The following is a 15,362-nucleotide window of genomic DNA, read 5'->3' on the forward strand; positions in this document are numbered from 1 at the left end:
TTTGATGAGTGATTTAGATAATGGGAGAGGCTGTACATGTGTAGGGGCAGGGAATGTATGGAAAACATCTATACAGCTCTCTGTTTTGTTGTATACCTAAAACTGCTTAATAAAGTATTATAAATCAAAAACGAAAATTTTTCTGAATGACAACGCTTCTGTCCTGTGCTCAGATAATAAGAGAATTTTTTGTATTTTTGTATCACCACTTTCTAGCACAGGGGTTAGCAGTCTACACTCTTTTTGTTAAAATAAAGTTTTATTGGAACATAGCCATAGCCATTTGTTACTGTGACAGAGACTGGATGACCTTTAAAATAATTACTGCCTTGCCGTTTAAGAAAAAATTTGCCAACCCCTAGTCTCAAGCATCATATCTAGAATATAGTACGTTCTTAATAAATAGTTACAGAAGAAAGAGGAAGATAAAAGAAGCGCAAAGAGCTTTACATATTGAGGAACACAGAATGTTCCATACACCAAAATATTAAATACTTAATTTAAATTTTTTTACTCATTTGATGACTTGGGAACATAATGATGACCTAGTGATATTTGATAGCTGTAGATTTAGACTTAGTTCAGTTCAGTTCAGTCGCTCAGTCGTGTCCGACTCTTTGCGACCCCATGAATAGCAGCACGCCAGGCCTCCCTGTCCATCACCAACTCCCGGAGTCCACCCAAACCCATGTCCATTGAGTCGGTGATGCCATCCAACCATCTCATCCTCTGTCGTCCCCTTCTCCTCCCGCCCCCAATCCTACCCAGCATTAGGGTGTTTTCCAATGAGTCAACCCTTTGCATGAGGTGGCCAAAGTATTGGAGTTTCAGCTTCAACATCAGACCTTCCAATGAACACCCAGGATTGATCTCTTTTAGGATGGATTGATTGGATCTCCTTGCAGTCCAAGGGACTCTCAAGGGTCTTCTCCAACACCACAGTTCAAAAGCATCAATTCTGCGGCGCTCAGCTTTCTTCACTGTCCAACTCTCACATCCATACATGACCACTGGAAAAACCATAGCCTTGACTAGACGGACTTTGGTTGGCAAAGTAATGTCTCTGCTTTTAAATATGCTATCTAGGTTGGCCATAACCTTCCTTCCAAGGAGTAAGCGTCTTTTAATTTCATGGCTGCAGTCACCATCAGCAGTGATTCTGGAGCCCCAAAAAATAAAGTCTGACACTGTTTCCACTGTTTCCCCATCTATTTCCCATGAAGTGATGGGACCAGATGCCATGATCTTAGTTTTCTGAACGTTGAGCTTTAAGCCAACTTTTTCACTCTCCTCTTTCACCTTCATCAAGAGGCTCTTTAGTTCTTCTTCACTTTCTGCCATAAGGGTGGTGTCATCTGCATATCTGAGGTTATTGATATTTCTCCCGGCAATCTTGATTCCAGCTTGTGTTTCTTCCAGCCCAGCATTTCTCATGATGTACTCTGCATATAAGTTAAATAAGCAGGGTGACAATATACAGCCTTGATGTACTCCTTTTCCTATTTGGAACCAGTCTGTTGTTCCATGTCCAGTTCTAACTGTTGCTTCCTGACCTGCCTACAGGTTTCTCAAGAGACAGGTCAGATGGTCTGGTATTCCCATCTCTTTCAGAATTTTCCACAGTTTATTGTGACCCACACAGTCAAAGGCTTTGGCATAGTCAATAAAGCAGAAATAGATGTTTTTCTGGAACTCTCTTGCTTTTTTGATGATCCAGTGGATATTGGCAATTTGATCTCTGGTTCCTCTGCCTTTTCTAAAACCAGCTTGAACATCTGGAAGTTCACGGTTCACGTATTGCTGAAGCCTGGCTTGGAGAATTTTGAGCATTACTTTACTAGCATGTGAGATGAGTGCAATTGTGCGATAGTTTGAGCATTCTTTGGCATTGCCTTTCTTTGGGATTGGAACGAAAACTGACCTTTTCCAGTCCTGTGGCCACTGCTGAGTTTTCCAAATTTGCTGGCATATTGAGTGCAGCACTTTCACAGCATCACCTTTGAGGATTTGAAGTAGCTCAACTGGAATTCCATCACCTCCACTAGCTTTGTTCGTAGTGATGCTTTCTAAGGCCCGCTTGACTTCACATTCCAGGATGTCTGGCTCTAGGTGAGTGATCACACCATCATGATTATCTGGGTCGTGAAGATCTTTTTTGTACCATTCTTCTGTGTATTCTTGCCACCTCTTCTTAATATCTTCTGCTTCTGTTAGGTCCATACCATTTCTGTCCTTTATCGAGCCTATCTTTGCATGAAATGTTCCTTTGGTATCTCTAATTTTCTTGAAGAGATCTCTAGTCTTTCCCAATTTGTTGTTTTCCTCTATTTCTTTGCACTGATCGCTGAGGAAGGCTTTCTTATCTCTCCTTGCTATTCTGTGGAACTCGGCATTCAGATGAGAATATCTTTCCTTTTCTCCTTTGCTTTTTGCTTCTCTTCTCTTCCCAGCTATCTGTAAGGCCTCCTCAGACAGCCATTTTGCTTTTTTGCATTTCTTTTCCATGGGGATTTTCTTGATCCCTGTCTCCTGTACAATGTCACGAACCTCTGTCCATAGTTCATCAGGCACTCTGTCTATCAGGTCTAGTCCTTAAATCTATTTCTCACTTCCACTGTATAATCATAAGGGGTTTGATCTAGGTCATACCTGAATGGACTAGTGGTTTTCCCTACTTTCTTCAATTTAAGTCTGAATTTGGCAATAAGCAGTTCATGATCTGAGCCACAGTCTGCTCCCGGTCTTGTTTTTGCTGACTGTATAGAGCTTCTCCATCTTTGGCTGCAAAGAATATAATCAGTCTGATTTCGGTGTTGACCATCTGGTGATGTCCACGTGTAGAGTCTTCTCTTGTGTTGTTGGAAGAGGGTGTTTGCTATGACCAGTGCGTTCTCTTGGCAAAACTCTATTAGCCTTTGCCCTGCTTCATTCTGTACTCCAAGGCCAAACTTGCTTGTTACGCCAGGTGTTTCTTGACTTCCTACTTTTGCATTCCAGTCTCCTATAATGAAAAGGACATCTTTTTTGGGTGTTAGTTCTAGAAGGTCTTGTAGGTCTTCATAGAACCGTTCAACTTCAGCTTCCTCGGCATTACTGGTCAGGGCATAGACTTGGATCACCGTGATATTGAATGGTTTGCCTTGGAAACGAACAGAGATCATTCTGTCGTTTTTAAGATTGCATCCAAGTACTGCATTTTGGACTCTTTTGTTGACCATGATGGCTACTCCATTTCTTCTAAGGGATTCTTGCCCACAGTAGTAGATATAATGGTCATCTGAGTTAAATTCACCCATTCCAGTCCATCTTAGTTCGCTGATTCCTAGAATGTCGACGTTCACTCTTGCCATCTCCTGTTTGACCACTTCCAATTTAGAGGGGAAACAAATCTGATTGTTACCAGCTATATTTGCTGAAAAGTAGTAATTGGTAGTACGACAGTCTCCTATCTGTCTTCTTTTTTTATTGGTTCATTTAGAGAACATTTGCTGGATAGTCTGTTTATGCAGGATATTTGTTAATGAATTGTGGAGAATACAAACATACATTAATTGGTTTGTTTATTCACCTAGCATTTACTGAGCATTTGCTGTGTGCTAGATACACAGTTGACTAGTTGTAGTTTCTGCCTTCAAGGAGGATTCTGGAGAAACAGATATATAAGGATTAAAAATATTAAGTAACTTACCCAATATTACTCATCTAGTAAGTAGCATAGTATCTGAACTCAGTTCAGACTCCTTCAGTATGGTGGAAACCATTAACTATGCTGTTCTTTCTCACAAAAGAAAATTAAAGACAAATGGGAAATATTTCAGGTAGAGGGAACAATTGTATTAGGATAACAAGATGAGACATGGTATATTCAAGGAAACATAGCTGTGTGTGTGTGTATGTAATGTATAGGATCTTTGGGAAGTGGTAGGCAGCCATATTCAGTAGTTTGAACCTTGTTTACTAGAAAGTACAAAATCACTGAAGAAATTTAACTATGGAATTTACATTAAATTTTTCATGTTAGACGTAATTCTGGTGACAGTATGAGCAAGGAAATCAGTTAGAAGGTTACTACAAATAATGTAGGCAAAAAATGAATGAGAGTAGAGAAAGCAGATATAGTGAAGAAATACACCCAGGAAGTCAAATTGTTGACAGGAAAGAAATACAGGAGAGAAAGGACCTGATTTCTGATTTGGCCACCTGAATTTAGGATGGTGCCATTAACAAAGATTTGTGGGAAAGGGTAGATCTTGAATGATCTTAATTTAAGGAGAATGATTTTACTTTTGGGCATTCCATTACAACATTCATTTGGCATGTGGCTATAAATGTAGAGCTCACTCAGAACAAGTGTAGGCTGGAGACACAGATCTAAGAGACATGTATCTACATATAGGTGGTAGTTAAAATGTTGGTAATGGAATTTGATCACCAGAAGAAAGTATAGTGCAGAGTTCTTCCTCCCTTTTGAGTCTCTGGCCTCTTTGAGAGTATGAGAATATGATCCCTTCTCCTTGGAAAAATACATGTAAGCACAGTTTCTGGGCATTCACATATACTTGAACTCTAGGTTTTAAAATTTCCTTCTATAGAGTCAGAGGAGAACTTAAGACTAGACCTTTGAGCAACATTAGCATTTAAGGGATGAACAAAGAAGCACAAGTCCATGTGCTTGTGGGTGGATATCAAGGAAGGAAAGTGTTTCAGGGAAGAAGTAATGAACAATGTCAAGATGAGAGAAAGACCTAAAAAAATACCTTGTTAGCATTGGTGGTTAGGTTACTGATGACTTTAGCCAGAGAAGTTTCAGTAGTGAATTGAAAGCCAAAGCTAGATTAGAATGGATCGAGAAATGAATAGGAGGTGAGGGAGTGAAAATGTTAAATGCAGATTGCTCTTTTCCGTAATTTAACTGAAGGTGTGGTGGGGAGGTGGGGGGACAGAAAAAACAAGAGTAGAAAAGGTCAGTGGAAGGATTTTTAGGAAATGGGCAGACAGTGGTGAGGAAGAGGGCTAATCAAGCAAACAAGGTCCTTGGAGGGATGAGACTCTTTGAGATTGGAGGATACTGATGTGCAAGGACTGTGAATAGATCTGGCTTGTTCCTCACTGTATTTCTAGCACCTGATGTGATACTTGGCACCTAATCTTTGTGTCATAAATGGTTGCACAAATGATTAAAGTTTGGATTGGGAAGGTGAGGGAAGGTGAGGGTAGTTTGGTGCTTGATGGGAAAGATGGAAGAATAGAGGGAGTCTTGAGATATAGGTGGTAGCTTGTAATAGTTGTGGGGAGAACAAGCCAAATAAAATTTCAGGAAGGAATTGAGGACTCCCTGACTTAAAAAAGCCTGGTCTCTGCCCATGAGTAATAAACCATATTGGGGAGGCATCATACATAGAAAAGGATCTATAATGTTATTTCAGTGTAGATAAATAGTAAGTGATATAAAAGCTGAGAGAAGAGATATGCCACTTCAAAATAATGTAATTTAGGATTACTACTTGAAATGAGAAGTACCTGGATAAAAGAGTTTTGGTTTGGAAGAGGGGTAGGAGAAGATTTTTGAGGAAAAGCCTGAGCCAAAAGCTGAATTGGGGAATGTCTTTTATCTGTTCTGACATCCAGCTGACTGCTGGTCTAGTCACTACATTGAATTTCAGCTCTTCAAGGGTTATGTGTAAGTTTTGACATTTTCATTGCTTTTTATTTAGGATTTATGACCAGAGGAAGATTGATGAGAATGAAAACAATGGAGTACTCAAGAAATTCTGCCCTCATCACCTGGTAAGATTCATGAAGGGCCAGTGGCTCCAGGCTTCCCTGACTCAACCCCAAGCCTGCCACCAGACTTGTTGACATAGTGGGAAGAGCTTGGACTTTGGAGTCAAAAGACACCTGGATTTGAATCCTGGCTCTACCATTTAGCAGTTTTGTGATCTTGGGCAGTCACCTTACCTCCTTTAGCCTCAATTTTCTTATCAACAAAAACAGATATTAATAACTGCCTTGTACCACGATGGTAAAGCCAACGAGATAATAATGTGCATATGAAATGGCTAACACAGAAGAAAACCAGTAGAAAGCCCTCTCCCCCCAATTTGGTCAAGTTTCATCAGTTGTACTCCTGTCTATCTGTCTCTCTGCCTCTCTCTGTCTCTCGCTCTCTCTCTCAGTCTCTGGGAGAAGATATAGGGGAGTTTGAAGGAAAACCTATTTCCTGAAGGTGGTATAATAAATGGGGGGGTGGGGCATCAGTCAGTATCTGCTCCTTATTGCAGGTGAACAGTGAGTCCAAAGCAAACATCACCTGTCTTGTGTACAGCCACGACGGCACAGGTACGTGAGCAGGGCCCAGCTCCGAGGCTGGCATGCCCCCTCTGTCTAGGGAGCTGCTGAGCCAGTGAGGCGTGTGCCCTCCAGTGCTCACCACTGTGCTATAGCTCCAAGTGGAGCAGTGGGGAGTAGTTGCTGATGGTGAGCACACAGTGGGCGGATACAGCAGATGACCCTTGGAGATGCCAGGCACTCGCAGAATGCCACAGGTGATATTTGGCAGGGCCTGTCCTAAAGTCCAGGCTACCTGCTTGAGCAGGTTCTTAACGCCTTTGACTCATTCCTGAATTAATGGGTATGATCTTCCTGAGCATTCTGCTTCCCCTGAGTTGGCAGCGTGTTCCTAGTCTACCCTAGACACCTGAATTGCTTGCTGTTCCAACTGAGTAAGATGGGTGCTATACCTGGGTGTTAGGAGGGGGCACTACTGGCAAGAAGCCCCACCCCAACCCCCAACTCCTAGTCCTAGCTTTTTTCAGCCTTTGCCTTCACTGCTGTGTGCTTGTTCTTGGCAGAGCTCCTGGCCAGTTACAATGATGAAGACATTTACCTCTTCAACTCCTCTCACAGTGATGGGGCCCAGTATATTAAGAGATATAAGGGCCACAGAAATAATGCCACAGGTGAGGCTGTCTTTCTAGGTTTCTGTACCCCAAGCCTGTTGATTTGAAGAACCACAGTATCTCATTTAGGTTGTGCAAATAAGAATTACCTACAGGAGTAGGCTACCCATCACCAAGGGACAAGCCTAATTGGGCTGGAGTTTTCATAGGCCCTCCTGTGCTAGAGGAGAGCGGGCTCAGGAACATTTCTCACCACGACGGTGATGTTACTTGGTCTGGGTGTAAGGAAACTAGACTGACTATATAAAAATATATATATATATAAGAAAACTTATGATTTCAGGTAATTTCAGGATTAAAAGACTTGATAGGGAATTTGGGAGAGCCCTCCTTAGTGGTACTAAGACTATAATTGCCTAAAATAGGGGGGCGAGCTTGTACTTTTAAGGAAGAGGAAGAAATAATTCTTTTGCATGAGGTAGAAGAAGAGGAATGGTGATAGCGCCTCACCCAAGTTTGCAGTGATGATTGGCCTTTTTTGTTCTGTCTGTGGTTCCCAAACTTTGCTATACGATGAAGTCACCTGAAGCAGGCTCCCATACCCGTCCATTCTGACTTAATTGGAATAGGGTACAACTTGATTAGGAGTTTTAAAAAGCTACCTGTTTGATTCTTGTACAGACAAGTTGGAATCACTGCTCTTGGTGGTTATTAGTGCTCATAACAGATGTCTGTTATAATGTTGACTGGGAGAGAGCAGTTAGTTTTCCTTTTTCTCTTGAATTGTGAGAAGAGAGGGGAAATGCTATATTTAATCTTGGTCCATGGGCATACAGAAGGAAGTGTTCCAGTTTTATGATTGATATGGAACTAGATATAGAAGTTGGGACTCCTGGATCCTCTTAGAAATTTCAGAGGGTGGAGTCCTGTTGTTCAGTCTTGGTAGCAAGCCCACCTCAGGTGCTTTAGGCAGTTGTAGCATAAACTTCCAACAGTCTTAGGTCACCTAATGACCCAGGAAGCATGGACAGGGTCCCAGTGAATCACAGATCCCAAGGATAGTCGTAGGGCATAGGACAGTGCTGCTTTAGAGTGGGCAAGCTGAGGCCACTCAGGTTGGGACAGGTGAGGCATTGGTAAGGCTGGTGGCTGCTCCATAGAGGCTGTTGCTGAGGACTGTAAACCACTCAGCTCCGTGGACCTCTTTGGGAGACTATGAATAGTCTCTGGAACTTGGTGTGATTTTTATTCTATCTATTTTACATGCATAATCCCTTGATTTGTTTTGTGAAAGTGAAAGAAATTCTTGGCTCTTAGCTGATTTAGATTTGTGAAGAAATTTCCTGTGAGGTAAATATTTAGGCCTGATGCCAGCTCTCATGCGGTTTATTCCTTCATTTATCATTACAGTAAAAGGCGTCAATTTCTATGGCCCCAAGAGTGAGTTTGTGGTGAGCGGTAGTGACTGTGGGCACATCTTCCTCTGGGAGAAATCATCCTGCCAGATCATTCAGTTCATGGAGGGGGACAAGGGAGGCGTGGTGAGTATGGTTTGCTGGGCTGGCTGACTCCCTACTCTCTCCAGTCATTAAGGTAGGTTTTAGAAGGGCCACTGAATTCTTACTTTGACAACATAATACCATGTCTTAGAGGTCTAGCCAGTTAAATAAAAAGACAGTACAGTCTTTTTATACGGTGGGATGGGGATGCTGAGGTTTTAATGAAATTGTTTTCTTCCTTTTCCTGTCTTCTGTAACTCTATAGCACGATTTATTAAGAGAGAGGGATTTTAGGGAAGAATCTCTGGCCCTATTGAGGTATCTTTAGGTGTGGACTTTTCCCAGAACAAAAGCATTAGAGTTCAGGGCACACCATCCTACACAGTGTAGTAAGTAGCTTAGTAGTAATCTTGATGAGATCCTGGATTAGCAGATACAAGCTAGGAGGAGTATTTTTTTTTTTCTGACAGTTGAGAAAATCAGGGTATAGTCTATACACTGATACGAACACACATGATATATATAGGGAGAGAGAAAATATGCCCCCCCGGCCCGACCACCATTTTTTTTTGGCTGCTATACAGCCTATTATCATATCATATCTGCCTGTCCTTTGAGTTCTACAGACAACCTCCATAGAGATAAGACAAAAAAGGAAGCCTGAGGATCTTGAGTTAGGGAGTGAAAGGTGGTCAGCTCCTAAGATGTATCTAGCTAACCATAATTTTTTTTTCCTCCTTTGAGACCTAGAGTCAGGAAGGATTCAGTAGCTTTCTATTATAAGGTTTTCAGACTGCAGACAATAAGAAAGAGGCTGTTGGGGCAGCTGCATTGTCCTGACTACCCAAGATAGTCTGGTTAAGAGCATCTCAGGAATGGCTGAGGAGGTACAAGAGAACCCAGCCATCTCTTGATGAGGTTTATTGAGAGTGGTATTAAAATTTAGAATGGTTGGTTTCAGTTGGGTTCCCATTTCTTCTTGTGTGTCTTCTCTTATCCTGGTGCAAGGCTATTTCAGACTTTTCTGGTTTCCGCTAAATGTGGGGGACCTGGAACCAGTATAGATCCAGGGCTTTTATGGCTTGAATATAAGTAGAGAAGAGTCTAGAACTTAAAGGTATGTATCACTGTTGCCTGCTTCATTTCCTGCTCTTTCATAGGTCCTCTTCTACCATGTGTAGTGAACAAACCCAAAACACTGGAGTCTTAATGAGAATTTTGTAGTAGGCATGTAGCCATAAGGAAGTCAAAAGAAGCCACTGAATCTTTTCTTGATCATGAACTATTGTCTTGCATTCTGTTCTAGAGAAATACAGGGCTAAATGCCCTCCCCACAGGCCAGTACTTGTCTTTTATCCAGATCACTCCACAGGCCAATCTCTTGTCAACTCAGCCAATGTCAGGGTTTGATGATTAATCCAGGTGCTCAGATGGGGAGGGCATTTGCTTTGGATGGGTGGGCCCCAGGCCTGAGTTTTAGTAGTCATAAGAGTGAAGTACTAGAACAGGAGGTATAAAGCCTGCACCCTGCAGTGAGATTCCTGCTTTTTTCTTGCTCTGTGTAAGCTGAATAGTCCGTGTGGTCCTCACGTGGCTCCTTCTGACTTTTTGTGCTGACCTCCCAGCAGTGAGGTCCCAACGCCAGCCTGACTGCAGAGTATATCATAAAGTAGATAGGGGTCTTTGAAATTCTCACCCAAGTCTCTTGATTCTGTATTTGGCTCAAAATCGAGGCCTTTTATTGTATCCATTCAGGGCCAAAGGTTGTCATAGGACAATCCTTAGTTTCCCAAAAGCACTTTGCTCCTTTATCCCATCCTCTGCATCCCCTAACTCAGTCATCTAAGGCCAGAGCTCTTTTCTCTGCTCAGGCATTATTGACAGGATAAGCCCTGACCTTCAGATAGGTCAGGTGAAACAACCAGGTCTTCTGGCCCAGAAGCTCTCTGTCGGCTCCCTCTGCAAGCTCCAACTCAGGTACTATATGTAACTTACTGTCTTGTTCTCTTGTCACTGACTTTGTCCATAAGTCTCAAGTTCCAAGGAATTTCTCTCTTGTGCTTTTTTATTTTACTGACTTGTCAAGCAAAGCTAGGTCAGAGTTTTAGAAGAGTAGCAAGGGCTTATCTAGAGATGGATGAATGAGTTCAAGTTTGTATGTGTTGTCACATATCTTGATAATATTTCTGGCAATAGAGTTTTTCTATTTAGTGCCTTCTCTGCTCCAGGTGGTGGAGCTTCTTCCACACTTCCTAAAGGAGCTCAGATATAAACTTTGCAATGAGCTGCTATGTGGAATAAAAGGAGAAAGGGAAATGCGGTTTCTGCTTTACTGTTACACTCAGACTTAGCGTCAAGTCTGTTCTGAGAATTTGTTTACTTATAAAATGGAAGACAAATATTAGAAATCTGTATGTCAATTTTGCACGCTGACCTTGGCTTCCCATCAGCCGCTCTCTGAATGTGCAGGCGAGGCAGAGGTTGGTCCATAGAGAACTAAGAGGCTGTTTGCCAAGGGTTATTTTCTTGGACTGTATGGCAGCTGCAAGACAGGGTGGGGTGGGGTGAGGTGAGGAGTGGACGTGACCACACTTTCTTCCTTCTGGATGCTTTTGCTGTCTATTCCTCGTCTGACTAAAAGCCCAAAAATTCTTTAGCAACTAGACTGGGACCAGCTCTTCCAGTGGGGATGGTAGCTACCCTACTCTGCCAAGGAAAGCTGATGTTTCCAAGTCAGACAGCAGGGGGCATGGGTGCCTTTGGATAGGAGGCTGCCTAAGCCAGGCCTTCGTCTCAGCTTCTGAAATTCCTTCCTCCTGCTCAGTGAATATATCCAGAGGGTGGCTGAGCTTGAGGCAGTCGGTGCCCCAGGAAACTGCCTTGCTGTCCTGTGCTGTCCTGTAGCTGAGCCTGTTAGGCTTTCATGGCAGGCAGCAGAGGGCTGTCTCCTGGGGTGTGCAGGGGTCTCAAGCAGACATGTGTCTCCACTACCCCACCAGTGTTCAGGCTCAGCCTCTTCCCAGCCCATGCCTCCTTCCAGTCCTAGAAAACAGTGCCAAGTGAATGTAATTGTTCTCTGAGCCTTCTCTGGGGGCTCAGCGGCTGCTGCTGTTTTTTTCATTTTAAAAAACTTATTTGCCACTTGGTAAAAGCCACCGAGATGTGTTTTTCCAGCCTTGGGCGAGTTGGAGCTTTGGAATCTGGAGAGAATGAGGTCATCTGGACCTCATTGCTTTTTTGTGAAGGCAGCGTATGCTTGGCCAGTCACCCGCCCACCCCTAGAGCTATGTCTGGGGAAGAGGCCACCCCTACCTAAACATAAGAAATGAGAGATAGGCCTGATCTTACACCCAGTCTGTGTCCAGGGCCCTTTGGCCTAGGCTCATGATGGGTGGGCATGTCCTCCCAGCAGCTACCTTAACTTTTATCAAGGACAGTTATTGGTGCAAAATGAGTAGTGATTTTTAGACTGTATTCCCACATACCCCTAAGCCTATGTTTTCCTCTTCTCCTGACCAGGTAAACTGTCTTGAGCCCCACCCTCACCTGCCTGTGCTGGCAACCAGTGGCCTAGACCATGATGTCAAAATCTGGGCGCCCACAGCTGAAACTTCCACTGAACTTACAGGGTTAAAGGATGTAAGTAACTGACTAAAGATTTCTTCTTTCTGCTTATTCACTTACTGTTAGGAGTTTTCATTGTTATAGGAAGGAATAACTTGCTGTACAGTTTTTTAAAGGCGCTGCTCTAACACCATCCCCCACATTCCTGTCATTGCCTTTCTACAAATAGTCCCAGTCCAGGGGTCCATGGCACAGCTTTGAAGTGCCTCTAGTTAATGGTAGAGTGGGGATAGGGACATCTTTAGGAAGAATCATCCACCTTCTCAATGGATGAACCTGGAGCAACCTTTCTTAATCTAATCTAGCTCACTCCGGCTTAATAGTTTCTAAGGGAAGATTTTACTGGGCTAGAACACCAGCCTTTTCTGATCAAGTCTAGGGTTTATATTCATTGCCCAATCCCCTCACCCTCTTCGGTTCCAGGTGATTAAGAAGAACAAGCGGGAACGGGATGAAGATAGCTTGCACCACACTGACCTATTTGATAGCCACATGCTCTGGTTCCTCATGCATCACCTGAGACAGAGACGCCATCACCGGGTAAGTTGGAGTGAGCTCCCAAGGGCAGTGACCCTCTCAAGATGGTAAAACATTCCAGTGCATACTTCCTCATTGCTTTAGGAGGAATCAAATGAAGTTGGTTGGGTTTCCTATTCATTATTCCCCATCCCCATCAGAGCCTTCATGTAGCGTTGGACAAGCCACTAGTGGAAATAGATGGTGTCTGCTTTGTGTTCTCCATCACCATGCATGCAACCAGACTGTCTTCAAAAAGGCAAACACATGAGGGTGGGGAAGGAGTTGAGAAGAAATAATAAATCTCAGACTGTCTTCTGTTTCTCTCATGCCAGAAGAGACCCTAGGGTAGGGTTTAGCAAACTGGCAGTTTTGGCAAGTGCCTGCTTTTTGTAAATAAAGTATCATTAGACTATAGCCACACCCATTCATTTATGTATTGTCTGGCTGCTTTCATGCTACAACATGAAAGCAGAGTTGAATAGTTGTGACAGAGACATGGCCTGTGAGTCTAAAATATTTACCATCTGGCCCTTTAAGAAAAATTCTGCTGACCCCTGACCTAGAGCATATAAATTGTAGCTAAGACCTAACAGGCTTGACCTTGTTCCAAGGAAATTACTAATAAGCCTTTCCCATCCTACAGCGCTGGCGAGAACCTGGGGTTGGGGCCACAGACGCCGACTCTGATGAGTCTCCCAGCTCCTCAGACACTTCGGACGAGGAGGAGGGTCCTGACCGGGTGCAGTGCATGCCATCCTGAGGCCTCATACCCAGGAGGGGTGGGCTGGGGCTGCCAACCCGATCCTGCCTGGGCAGCCCTTTCCTGTGCCAGGCCCTAACATTCAGCAGAAACGCACTTTGGACTTTTTTGCTTTAGATTTAAAAAAAAAAAAAAAGACCTCCCAGGAGGACAAGCCAGAGGGGAGCAAACCTACAGAGAGTATCTAGGAGTGGGAGTTGAGCCCTGGAATGGGGTTCCATGGAGAGGTGCATAGGACTCAGCAGAAATGGCTTCTCCCCAAACCCTTTTTGGGGGGGAAGGGAGAGCCTATTTTGTTAACTGGTTTGGGGTAGGGAATGGGGTTTCCTTTTCTTTGGTCTCCCTTGTTTCTTGGGTGGCGGGTGGGGGGATAACTGGCTGTTCAGTACCAAGGGGCCAGACTGGGGGTGGTAGAAATGCCACACTCTCTTTGGTTTAGGTTTTTGACTTTATTTTCTTTATTTTTTAAAAGTCTATGACAGTTGCATTGTTTTTTCTCCGCCTAACCCCCCCCCAAGCAACCCCATCCCAGGATCCTGTTTTTCTGGGAAGTCTTTTTAATAAGAGTCCCTAACCGTCCTACACTCTTTACTTTCCTTTCCACCCCATTCATTCTCTGAACTTATCACAGTGTTTTGCACTTGATTATGTATCCTTCACTTTCTTTATCCCGTCATCCCCTCAGTAGGTCTGGTGAGGGAGGTTGGGGGGAGGTGGGAGGAGGGGCAGAAGTGGGAGCATAGGAAGGATGTTACCTCTTCTCTTACTTTAAAAAAAAGTTGTTTGGTGGCAGCAATCTCCCTGTCCCTATCACTGTTAGAGGCCTAATTTTATATCTATAAATATATTAAAAAGCAACTCAAAATTGGATGTATCACGTTAAAATTATTGTCAAAGTTTAAATACCTATATATTCTCTATGACTGCAATAAAGGGACTTACAGGAGAGAGTGAGTGAGAGTAATGATGTGGAGGAGGTGTCACCTGGGGTCAGCCTACCCTCTGTGCATGGCCATTGGAGATTGGGGCTTAACTCTGTAGGTTTTAGGAGGCTCAGGAATGGAAGGATCCTGAATTCTGCCCTTCCGTGCTTTCCCACCATGGTTTCAGGGTTGAGAAACCCCTTTCAGCTTTTTGCCCAGATATCCTACCTCTCCTTAGGTCTTGTAAGGGTTCCTAGGATGGCTCTTCTAGGCAGAGACTGGCTTATCTTAAAAACTTGACTGAACTATGACTTCAGGAAGGGTCCTGCCACTGCAGACCATTTCTCCTAGTACAGTGTGTGATTAAAGACACACTCACTCTAACTTTTATCTGCTTGATTCTTTAAGCTATCCAGCTTCACACCAGCTCCCTTCCTAATGGAAGAATATAGGGAAAGACCTCCTGGGTTTGACTTTCTACCTTGTCCACCTTTCCATATCTTGGGATTGAAGGACAAGTCGTTAATCTAAGGATTGATTAAGGTGGCTGGGACTCAGACACCTATTGTCAGTGGTCAATAAATAGGAAAGTCCCAGTTGAATTCTTGCCCTTAAATGCTTTTGCTGCTATTTCTTTGTCCCCAGCTAGGAATTCTGCATCCTGGGACAGTCAGATTCCACTAGAACAGGCCAGGAAGGAAGGGAAGAGTGAAAGGATTGGAATTCCCAGATACTCCTTCCTCCTGTCCCTTTTCCTAGCAGCTCTCAGACCAGATGTTAGCTGCTGCACTTCCTTCCAGAGGTAGGGAATGTGTGGTGACTGTGAGTGGTCTGTGTTCTTATTGCTGGTAGGGTGATGGAGTGGGCTGAAACCATGCGCTCTGGAATTTGTTGTGTATTTTCTCTCAGTAAAGCTTTTTTTTGTTTTTCCTGACTGCTGCTCTGTGTGTGATATGTGAGCCATTCACTTGTGATGGGCTATTTTTTGCTCCTTTCAGTATGATGCCTGACCTTAGTTTTATTACAATTTTAGGAAGTCCAGCTTGGTATATCTGTGTTTCCAGCAGTTGGGCTCCAGTTGGAGACTGTATAAATGGAATAGGCCTCACAGTTCAGTGATACTTAGAAGATGAGGGAA

General features: G+C 43.5%; 1 protein-coding gene across 19 annotated transcripts in view; it reads left to right on the plus strand.

The window, feature by feature from the left end:
• Positions 1-15,158, plus strand: part of DCAF8 (DDB1 and CUL4 associated factor 8) — a 42,719-nt gene extending 27,561 nt beyond the window's left edge. For 9 of the 19 annotated variants that reach the window (XM_081487994.1, XM_081487996.1, XM_081487991.1 and 6 more), the window contains 7 exons: positions 5,715-5,787; positions 6,282-6,339; positions 6,852-6,959; positions 8,310-8,440; positions 11,918-12,037; positions 12,446-12,562; positions 13,185-15,158. In XM_081487994.1, the coding sequence (XP_081344120.1) occupies positions 5,715-5,787; positions 6,282-6,339; positions 6,852-6,959; positions 8,310-8,440; positions 11,918-12,037; positions 12,446-12,562; positions 13,185-13,301 (724 nt within the window). In that variant the 3' untranslated portion in view covers positions 13,302-15,158. Of the gene's footprint in view, positions 1-5,714; positions 5,788-6,281; positions 6,340-6,851; positions 6,984-8,273; positions 10,376-11,917; positions 12,038-12,445; positions 12,563-13,184 lie in introns of all 19 variants that reach the window. The other 10 variants (XR_014053106.1, XR_014053108.1, XR_014053103.1 and 7 more) reach the window with 3 other exon arrangements.
• The last annotated feature ends 204 nt before the right edge of the window (positions 15,159-15,362 follow it).

This window comes from Giraffa tippelskirchi, chromosome 5 (assembly GCF_054371585.1).
Source record: "Giraffa tippelskirchi isolate mGirTip1 chromosome 5, T2T-mGirTip1v1.2.pri, whole genome shotgun sequence".
Taxonomy (NCBI): domain Eukaryota; kingdom Metazoa; phylum Chordata; class Mammalia; order Artiodactyla; family Giraffidae; genus Giraffa; species Giraffa tippelskirchi.